This window comes from Carlito syrichta, unplaced genomic scaffold, assembly GCF_000164805.1.
Source record: "Carlito syrichta isolate Samal-C Ts95f unplaced genomic scaffold, Tarsius_syrichta-2.0.1 Scaffold311480, whole genome shotgun sequence".
Taxonomy (NCBI): domain Eukaryota; kingdom Metazoa; phylum Chordata; class Mammalia; order Primates; family Tarsiidae; genus Carlito; species Carlito syrichta.
In genome coordinates, this window is record NW_007255576.1 from 404,392 (window position 1) to 415,559 (window position 11,168).

The window sequence follows — 11,168 nt, forward strand, 5'->3', positions numbered from 1 at the left end:
AAAAAAAAAAAAAAAAAAAAAGAAGAAGAAAAACAGAAAACTTTCCCATGTTTTTTCTACCTTAAAAGCCCAGCAGCTAAGTGGCAAGTTTTTGTTTTTTAGAATCATAGATGAGAAAGAAAGGGATCTAACAGCTACTGAAGGTCATTAGCATACAGCACTTCACTATTTCTAATACATACAAAATCTTATTTATTAAGTCTCACAATGAATCTGTGAGGTAGTTGGGATTATCCTCTTTAGAGATATTTTATTTATTTATTTATTTTTGGAGTTGGAGTCTCACTCTGTCGCCCAGACTGGAGTGCAGTGACCGCTCCCGGTCACTGCAGCCTCAACCTGCTGGGCTCTGGCAATCCTTCCGCCTCAGCCTTCCAAGTAGCTGGAATTACAGGCCCATGCTACCATGCCCAGCTAATTTTTTTTTTGATTTATTGTAGAGATGAGGTCTCGCTGCCCAGGCGGGTCTCGAACCCGCGGGCTCAGGCAATCCACTCACATCTAGAGATATTTTAGAGATAAATAAATTAAGCTCAGAGTATTAATCTACACATGGTCCTAAAGTTATCATGACAACTTAACTGAGACTTTTTTTTTTTTTTTTGAGTTGGAGTCTCACTCTGTTGCCCAGACTGGAGTGCGGTGGCCGCTCCTGGACACCGCAGCCCTCGACCTGCTGGGCTCTGGCGATCCTTCTGCCTCAGCCTTCCCAGTAGCAGGAACTACAGGCACGTGCTACCACGCCCAACTAATTTTTTAGATTTATTGTAGAGATGAGGTCTCGCCAAGTTGCCCAGGTGGGTTTCGAACCCGCGGCCTCAGGCAATTCACTCATCTCGGCCTCCCAAAGCGCGGGATTACAGGCTGAGCCACCGAGCCTGGCCTTAACTGAGATTTGAGTCCAGGTCAGATTGAAATAAAATTCAATCTGCTTTCCTCCACACCAGGCTATTCACAGAATAGGAAACAGGAAAACTGCAAAAACATTAGACTCCTATCATTTGGATTTTCATTATGTTCAGGTCCCTTGAACTTAAGATCTTTGCCTGTTAACATGTGGTAAGCCAAGATGGTGGAAAAGCATGAATGCTTAATCATTCCCATATGCACAGTGTAATGTGCACTTTGCTATAAAAGGTATTTAGAATAATGTGTTATAAAATATTTAATATGTATATATTAGATTAATCTAAAGACAGTTTATAAATCCCAGTATGTTGTTTTTGATGCTTTAACTGGTTCTCAGACATCACCACTTTTCAGAAACAAAGTGGTCTAACACTAGAATCTAGTAAAGCTGAGCAGAAACCACAGTATAATAAACCTCAACCTATTAAGAATTTGCAATTCCTATCCTCAAGCAGTTCACATTTCACAATCATAATTACAGAAATAATTAATCTTATATAGATACATGTCAGAATAAGTAAGGGACTAGTACATAGAATACCAAGGATACGGTCCACAATTAACAACCCGAAGTTCCACAGCAGTAATACTGATAGAATAAACTTTGGCTTCTCTGTGAGTTCTTTACCTGCTTTTTTCCCATCAATACATTTACAGCACCTATATTGGAACATCAGGAAAGAAACAGAAACAACTTTGATCTTTGTTAGAACATCAATTCTGCAGAGCAAACTATGATGCATTTTATTAGCCATTCTTGATAAACTGTCCATGCCTTTCTTGATTGTTTAAAAGGCTGCAGTAAGCCGGGCTCGGTGCCTCAGCCTATAACCCCGTGCTTTGGGAGGCTGAGGTGAGTGGATTGCCTGAGCCCACGGGTTCGAGACCCACCTGGGCAACTTGACGAGACCTCATCTCTACAATAAATCAAAAATTAGCCGGGTGTGGTAGCGCGCGCCTGTAGTTCCAGCTACTTGGAAGGTTGAGGTGGAAGGATCTCCGGAGCACAGCAGGTCAAGGCTGCGGTGGCCGGGAGCGGCTACTGTACTCCAGTCTGGGCAACAGAGTGAGATTCCAACTCAAAAAATAAAAAAATAAAATAATGAAAGGCTGCAGTAAGCTGGGCCTGTAATCCTAAACTACTCAGGAGGCTGAGGTGGGAGCAGCACTTAAGCCCAGTAGTATGAAGCCAGCCTGGGCAACATAGCAAGATCCCATCATTAAGAAGAAAAAAAAAATGGTGGCAGCAGAAACAAAGACCTCAGGGCCAGTTTCACATCTCTTTCTCAGGTATGCTGATCTGAAAAAGTCTTCACTTAATAAAAATAATAATAAAAACAGTCACCTAAAATCCAAAAGTAAGAATTTTGAAAACTGAGAAGGCATGTGCTATTTCAATCCTTGAGAAGAAAAATACTGAACAGGGTGATTTAGCACTCTAAGTTATATATAATCATACCAGCCAAATTAAGAAAAGAGCTGCAAGTTTGTAGCTCCTGACTGTCCAAATGTTTATTTATTTTAGAGCTGGAATCTCCCTCTGTCTCCCAGGCTAGAGTACAGTGGCATGTTCACAGCCACAGCAGCCTTGACCTGCTGCTGGGCTCCGGCGATCCTTCCGCCTTAGCCTTCCAAGCAGCTGGAACTACAGGCACATGACACCACACCCAGCTTATTTTTTGATTTATAGTAGACATGAGTTCGCACCAAGTTGCCCAGGTGGTCTCAAACCTGTGGGCTCAGGCATCCTCTCACCTCAGACTCCCAAAGTTCTAGTATTATAGGCGTGAGTCACCGCACCTGGCGCCAAATAATAATACTTTAAAAAATCCTTTAGTAAAAAATGTACGTCAGTTGAATGTGAGATATATTACTAAGTGACAATAGCAGGTGACAAAACAGTATGACCCATTTTTATAAGTTATATTCAGATATAGAAAAGAGATGAAATAATATGCAGTTAATAGTGTTAATTGTGGCCAGGTTCGGTGGCTCAGGCTATAATTTCAGCACTTTGGGAGGCCAAGGCGAGTGAATTGCCTGAGCCTGAGAGTTCAAGACCAGCTCGGGCAACTTGGCAAGACCTCATCTCTATAATACATCAAAAATTAGCTGGTCATGGTAGCGTGTGCCTGTAGTCCTATCTACTTGGAAGGCTAAGGCAGAAGAATCGCTGGGGCCCAGCAGGTGGACACTGGGGTGGCCATGAGTGTGTCATTACACTCTAGCCTAGGTGACAGAGTAAGACTCCAACTCAAAAAAAAAAAAAAGAAAGAAAAAGAAAATGAGCAGAGGTTAAAACATTCCCAAGGGATTCTCTACTAACTGGGGCAAGGGTTCAGTGTAGAGGGCCTCACCAAGAAAAACAATCCATTTATGGCAAGGGTCACTTGAACAGCACCAGTAACTGCTCTGTCACAGTCACACTGGCAGGCTTAAGTACTAGGACAGAATGGAAACCAGTATCAACAGAAAGCCTGCTACTTGGAAGTCACTGTGTAAGACATCCTATATGTATGTGTAATCGACTACTTAAAGTTTATTTATAAGTAATAGATGTAAAATATAAAAATATAAAATATAAACATAACTTAAAATAATGAAGAGTCTTCATGGAGGAAAGAGTCCAGAAACAACTAAAAGCACTCAGTGAGTTTTCTTGATTTTGGTAGAATATAAGCTGTAAGCGCCACAAGAGCAGACTTTGGTAGTAAGCAACACATGTGTACACAAGTGTGCATGTACTGTGTGTGTGTGTGTGCACCACTCAGAAATAGGGGAGGTCACGGGGCCTGCTGGAAAAAAGGGGAAAAAGCAGCCGGGCTTGGTGGCTCAGCCTGTAATCCCGTGCCTTTGGGAGGCTGAGGTGAGTGGACTGCTGGGTTCGAGAACTGCCTGGGCAACTTGGCGAGACCTCATCTCTACAATAAATAAAAAATGAGCCGGGTGTGGTAGTGCGCGCCTGTAATTCCAGCTACTTGGAAGGCTGAGGCGGAAGGATCGCCGGAGCCCAGCAGGTCGAGGCTGTGGCTACTGCACTCCAGTCTGGAGTGGAAGAGTGAGACTCCAACACACACACACACAAAAGGGGAAAAAGCATATGGAGCTATTTTGGGTGTGCAAAATGGCCCTGGAAGTCTACTTGGGACTAGTACTTCTCACAACATTCAGTCTTTGCCTTGTAATCCCACCTTATCCCATTTCTTCCACAAGATTCAGCTAGAGTGCTTTAAACTCATGTAGTTTAAAGCAAAACATAGTTTTTCATTGTTCTAGCATTTGCTATCATATAGTTTGTTTCCCCTAAATCAGAAATAAGTTAATACTATTTAATACTGTAATATTTCTTCAATATTTTCCACATAAAATGGCATGTCCCAGACTTACTCATGAACAGCATACACAAAGAGTACATCTGTAAAGATGACAGAAAATCTCTGGAAAAGTAAGGTCCTTGAACTGGAGTAATTCAGGTTGTGGACATTCAGCATCTCTGGATCAAAATATTTAGCAACATGTGACAGGACATACTCAAACCATGCAAAAAAAGGAGGGTAATCCAAGGTCCACTCTGAAGTTGCCTATAATTAAAATAGAAGATAAAACAGAGAAAGCGTAAAGATTTAAAATTTTTCATTCTCTGGTCTTTTTTTTTTTTTTTTAGTCAGAGTCTCACTGTGTTGCCCAGACTGGAGTGCAGTGGCATGATCACGGCTCACCACAGCCTCAACCTCCTGGGCTCAGGCGATCCTTCTACCTCAGCTTCCAGAGTAGCTGGGACTACAGTCGTGGGCCACCACACCCAGATACTTTTTTTATTTTTGCAGAGACAAGGTCTCACTATGTTGCCTAGGCTGATCTTGAACTCCTGGGCTCAAGCATTCCTCCTGTCTCAACCTCCCAAAATGATGGGATTACAGGCATGAGCTACCACACTCGGCCTCTGAAACCTGTCTTCTATGATATTTAATATGATCTTTAATTTCCTTATATATAGGAAATTAATCTGAAATCTTGAAATAATAAACTTGGTTATGACATGGTTCTTCTCACCCAAGTACAACAAGGGAGCTATGGCATAACAAATGATTCACTAACTTGGATTCAAGTTCTATCTCAGAGACTCCATTTCTCTATTTGTAAAATGAGATATTGTGACCATTAAAATGATACATAAAAGCTTATAGCCCAGCTCAGTGGCTCAGCCTGTAATTCCACGCCTTTGGGAGGCTGAGGTGAGTGGATTGCCTGAGCCTGCGGGTTCGAGGCCCGCCTGGGCAACTTGGCGAGACCTCATCTCTACAATAAATCAAAGTGAGCCGGGTGTGGTAGCGCCTGTAGTTCCAGCTACTCGGAAGGCTGAGGCGGAAGGATTGCCAGAGCCCAGCAGGTTGCGGCTGCAGTGGCCGGGAGCGGCCACTGCACTCCAGTCTGGGTGACAGAGTGAGACTCCAACTCAAAAAAAAAAAAAAAAAAAAAAGCTTATATGTAAACCGGGCTCGGTGGCTCAGTCTGTAATCTCACGCTTTGGGAGGCTGAGGTGAGTGGATTGCCTGAACCCACGGGTTCGAGACCCGCCTGGGCAACTTGGTGAGACCTCATCTCTACAATAAATCAAAAATTAGCCGGGCGTGGTAGCATGCGCCTGTAGTTCCAGCTACTTGGAAGGCTGAGGTGGAAGGATTGCCGGAGTCCAGCAGGTCAAGGCTGTGGTGACTGGGAGCATGCCACTGCACTCCAGTCTGGGTGACAGAGTGAGACTCCAACACACACACACACACAAAAGCTTATATGTAACATTTTAAAAAATGTTGTTTCACTAGGTTATGCATTCATTCAGAGTAGAAACAACCCTTTGTCACTTTGTATCCTGAGCATTTAGTGTCTTATATATTGTTTGATATAAATAATTATTAGTTAAATGAACAGTCACCGAGTAAATGAAAATATAAATCATATGAAAAATATACAAATTTTAGAATATTGTTAGATTTCTCTAAGTCTCAGTTTTCTCGCCTGTATAAGATACTATATATAGTACTGAAACTCATAGAAAACTCCCAAAAAACTTGTCTTAAAAATATCTTCCTGACAGCAAAGTGCTGCTTTTGATCAAGACATTTCTGAGGTGATGTCTGTTTTTCATAAAGTATCACATGCAATTTAGTAATTCATACCAGAAATAAAAATCTAGATGTAGTTTTTTATAAATAATAAGAGAATGGTTTGCATATTATCAGATGCCCACACATCACATTTGATTATTCCTTTCCTCATAAAATCACAATATATTAGGGAAAGATAGGTTCTCAGGAGTTATTCTAAATTCTCATTTGCCAGATGACACACAAAGGCCCAGAGAGAGGAAGTATCTTTTCTTTGAAATATAACTAACTAGTGGCAGAGCCAGGCCTAGAATCCAATTTTTCCTCTTTCCCAATCCAATGTTCTTTCGAGAACATTGTGTGGCAGATATTATTATTCCAATTTAGAGACCTGGAAACTCATTTTGAAGGGGATTCCCTAATAGAGCCAGAGAGGACAGACCTGGGGAAAGGACACGATTCTTATAAAGATTAATTAGACCTATGATAGTAAAACTCTTAACATCAGTAATATTTACCTAGTTTATATACCATTTTAAAAGCCAGAAAGGTGAAGATTAAAACTTACCTCATAATACCATTGTGATATCGGCAAACTGTGAGTGATAGCAAGCCAGTTTCGGTGTACTTCAAAATCAGTGGAATGGCTACTCGAAATAATTAGATTAAAAAATTGAGAGTCTGAAACATTTATCAATTTCTAATTTCCACAAGTACGTTTTTAAATGGATCAACACCCTCTAAGCAGTCACAGCTCACTGTAAAGACATAATCTGTAACACCTCACCTATCTAGACATCAGATCTCTCTCTGGCAAGTAGCTGAGAGATCTACAAGTCAGTGAAAATGGTTTCAGAGCTATCTAAAGAGCTGACAAGGAACCCGCGCTTTCTTAAGGGAGACCCTTGGGCCCTTGCTCAGAAGTGATTTCTTGCTCACAAAGAATTCTAACAATTTATTATCTGGAAAAGACCCCACATATAAGCTGGATCTTCAAGGCCGAGTAGGAGTTCATCAGAGAAAGTGGAAAAAGGCCCTTACCCTGCTTTTCTCATGTCTCCAAACTCTTCCCTTCACCATCTCTCTATATAAACACATCCAAGTATCTGCCATCTTTAGTAGAAATCTTTTCTTCTGTTTATTCACTGCTGAACCTCCCCTCCACATCTGCAACAGTACGTGACATGTGGATGAACTCAACACATTCTTGTTGAATAACACTCACCAAAATCAACCGTGAGTTCCACAGCAAAGTCCTGATTTCCATTTTCCAATATGCTTTCCATGACCTTTCCACAGTGACAATTTTCTCCTACGTCTCCCAGCCAACCCCTTCTCAATCTCAATCATGCTATCCCTTTTTATATTCATCAGGTAAATGCTGATGTTTCCCAGGTTCAGTTCTTGGTCCTCTTTTTATGCAACTTACTCTGCTCTGGACAATCTTATTTACTTTCTGATTCCACTATCTACTGTATAGTGATATTGGTCACTTTCCTGAGTTCTAGAGACAGACATCTCCAATTTCCTGCTGACAATCTCACCTGAATTTCCTACAGATTCTTCAAAATCACCACTCAAATCTGAACCGATGACCCATCAATCAAACCGATGACCCATCAATGTATACCCAACAGAAATGCAAATATGTTGACCAAAAGACATGTACTATATAAGAATGTCCAATGCTGCACTATTTCCAACAGCTAAAAAGTGAAGATAATTCAAATGTCCACGAACAGTAGAATGGCTACATAAATTGTGGTATATTCATACAATGGAAGGTTAGAGGGTAGCTGTTCTTAAAGTGTGATTCAGGGACTTCCAGGGAGAGCCTTTCAGGGAGTCTGTAAGGTCAAAACTATTTTCATAATAATACTAAGATATACTTTGCCCTACTTCCACTCATTCTCTCCCAAGATTACAGTGATATTCCCAAGGCTACACGATGTGATGTCATCACTCTGATGGCTAATGGAATTTGTGCTCGCATATTCTTGTGCTTTAACAATTTGTTTTAATTTCTAAAATGGTAACTCTCTATTGTACAACCCACATAAACATATAGCTCTTTGTGATCCTCAATGATGTTTAAGAGGTGAAGGAATCCTGCCCCAAGTTTGAAAAACACTGCTACATTGTAATGAGAATGAACTAACTATAATTACATGCACCAACATACAAACTTAAAGTGAGAGAAAAAGTCAGACCCAAGAACATGTTATACTATTCCATTTGTACAGAAACTCAAAAATAGGCTAAATTTAACCTACAGAGTTAAATCAGAATATCAATGTACCCTTGGAAGGTGTGGTGAGTGACTGAAAAGGAGCACGAGGGGCTTCTAACATTCTGCTTATTGATCTATATGCTATTTACAAATGCACTCACATTGCAAAAATTCAGTGAGCTGTACATTTATGATTTGTGCTTCTGACATATTATACTTGTCTGGGTATAGAAATATTGGCTGATATTTACTTTCAATTTTGAAAACTTGTTCTATTGGTTTTTAGAAAAAATGTTGATGTTGATTAGTCTCCTTCCTTTATGATTTTCCCTTTGTTTCTGCAGTTTTTGGTTTCTCTTTTTATCCCTAGCAGTCTGAAATGTCTGGTGTTTTGGTGAGAGCCTTTTTTCCCATTCATTATGCTACATAAGCCCTCAAGTGTCCTTCACTGGGAAATTTTATTATTTATTAGTTAATCTCTTCCCTGTTTTCTGTTTCTTTTTCTGAAACTTTTATTGGATGCTAGACATCCTAGATTGAACTTCTAATTCTTATTTTTTCTCATATTTTTTAAAGATTTACTCAATTTGTCCTTTTATTTTAATCTTCACAATTTTATTTTCTATTTTTGTGTTTTGTGATTTTTTTTTTGAGTCAGAGTCTCACTCTGTCCCCCAGGCTGGAGTGCAGTGGAAGTCATGGCTACTGCAGCCTTGACCTGCTGCACTCTGGTGATCCTTCTGCCTCAACCTTCCAAGTAACCGGAACTACAGGCATGTGGTACCAGGCCCGACTAATTTTTTTGTTATTGTAGAGACTAGGTCTTGCCAAGTTGTCCAGGCTGGTCTCAAACTCCTGAGCTCAGGAAATCCTCTCACCTCTGCCTCCCAAAGTGCTGGGATTATAAGTATGAGTCAACATGCCCGGCCTATATTTTCTATTTGTACGTATGCTTTAATCATTCCTGTCTTATAGCAGCTGTTCTGGTTTTATGGATTTATCCTTTTCACTCTCTCTGAAGATAGCATTTAGCTCTGAATGAGTTTGGGGGACATTTTCTCTAATTAGTTGTACTATATTGATTTTCTTCAGTCTCTTTTTTGGTTGTTGTCTTTTTTTGTTGTTTCCTGTTGGAAACTGTTAGAGACTCCACTTTGTGATGACCAGGTGCAGAGCTGACAGTTTCACTAGGAGAATCCCCACCTAGTATAGGTCTTTCCTCTGGGTTGTTTCAGTTTCTCCAGAGAATAAGCCTCTGATTCTCTGCCAGCACTTAAGCTGAGGGAAGAGGGATGGGGTAGATGATAAGGGGAGGAGGGAGATCAACCACTTTCCCTCCTACAGATTTTCAACTAATCTGAATTTTCTGTCCTTTGCTTCTCTTCAGTCTTCCACAGAATCTGGCACCTCTAGACCTGGACACCCTTCTGTTTAACATATTCAGAGGAAAAAAACCTCACCTTAAACAGAAATATATGCTAGCTGCTAGTTGCTAGCATTATGGGATGGCAGGTCTTTTTTTTTTTTTTTAAGTATTCTGACTGTCAGCCCGTTTCCCAGTTTTGAGTCTCATATATCCAAGTCTTAAACCCCTCTAGGCATCTGCAAGGCATTTAGACTCTCTTCTTGTTTATCCTCCTCTGTAAGCATGCTGAGCTGAAGGTTCCTTTGCCTTGCTCAATCAGTTACTATTCCTTTACCTGTTTCAAAGTTTTTGTTGAACTCTCTCATACACTGATATTCCTTCTTACTAGGTTTGTACCTAATTGATATTACTGCAACATAACTTTAGTCAGATCTTAAGAACAGATAAGCTCTGGTAACCCAAATCCTTTAATATAACTTGTCAGTTCCCCAATCTGTACTCTCTCACCTTGGTGTTCTGTGTCTACCATAATGCCTGGAACACAGCATGTGCTTAAGAAATGTTTGCTAAATTAATGCATGGATGAATGAATAAATGAATGTGTGAGTAGATGAATGAAAGGAACACAGGACTGGCAATACAAAGACCAAGGGCACCCTTCCATACTTCACTTTGACTAGAAAGTAGTAGGTGGTAAGACGTTTGCATGAAAGACTGCTCGTTTATGATGACTGCCATGGATCACCAAAGGAAGGCTAAATCCCCTTCAGCTCACAGTCTAAGACAGGAAAGTTGATTTAAAAGTTCTCAAGACATCGAGTAAAATGACTAAAATCTCTCTTTTTTTCTTTTTAAGAGATGAGGTCTTGCCCTGTCACACAGGCAAAATGCGGTATCACAGTCATAGCTCACTGCAGCCTTAAACTCCCAGGCTCAAGCGATCCACCTTGAGCCTGTCTTTGGAATGGGTGGGGCTACAGGTGTACACCACCACACCTGGCTGCTATAAAATCTTTTCAGTTTAAGGTACACAAAGGTACATTTTTACAGTCAGAAATGAATACTCCTAACAGCATTTAAAAAACATAAACCAGGGCCGGGTGTAGTGGCTCAAGCCTGTAATCCTAGCACTTTGTGAGGCCAAGGTGAGGGGACTATCTGAGCCCATGGGTTTGAGAACAGCCTGGGCAACTTGGCAAGACCTCACCTCTACAATAAATCAAAAAATTAGCCTGGCGCACCTGTAGTTCTGGCTACTTGGAAGGCTGAGGCAGAAGGATTGCCCGAGCCCAGAAGGTCGACGCTGGGGTGGCCATGAGCGTGCCGCTGCACTCCAGCCTGGGCAACAGAGTGAGACTCCAACTCAAAAATATATATATATAAACTAAATGGGAAAATTATGGCCTTGTAATATCAGCAGTTCTTTTTTCTGATTAGTGACTAAACTAAGAAGAGCAAAAATAATCCCAACTTGCTGAAACAACATTTGAAAAAAAACACAAAACCAAGACTAGCGAAATAACAAATAGTAAGCAAATTTTTTTTTTTTGAGTTGCAG

At 40.7% G+C, this 11,168-nt stretch overlaps 1 protein-coding gene across 3 annotated transcripts in view; it reads right to left on the bottom strand.

Annotated features, from left to right (window-relative positions):
* The window catches only part of ALG8 (ALG8, alpha-1,3-glucosyltransferase), a 35,605-nt gene that overhangs the window by 14,691 nt on the left and 9,746 nt on the right, over window positions 1-11,168 (bottom strand). The window contains exons 1-4 of one of the 3 annotated variants that reach the window (XM_008068705.2): window positions 7,240-7,316; window positions 6,583-6,661; window positions 4,297-4,490; window positions 1,460-1,569 (exon numbers count right to left, since the gene is read on the bottom strand). In XM_008068705.2, coding sequence (XP_008066896.1) covers window positions 1,460-1,569; window positions 4,297-4,400 — 214 coding nt within the window. In that variant the 5' untranslated portion in view covers window positions 4,401-4,490; window positions 6,583-6,661; window positions 7,240-7,316. Of the gene's footprint in view, window positions 1-1,459; window positions 1,570-4,296; window positions 4,491-6,582; window positions 6,662-7,239; window positions 7,317-11,168 lie in introns of those variants that run through there. The other 2 variants (XM_008068706.2, XM_008068704.2) reach the window with 2 other exon arrangements.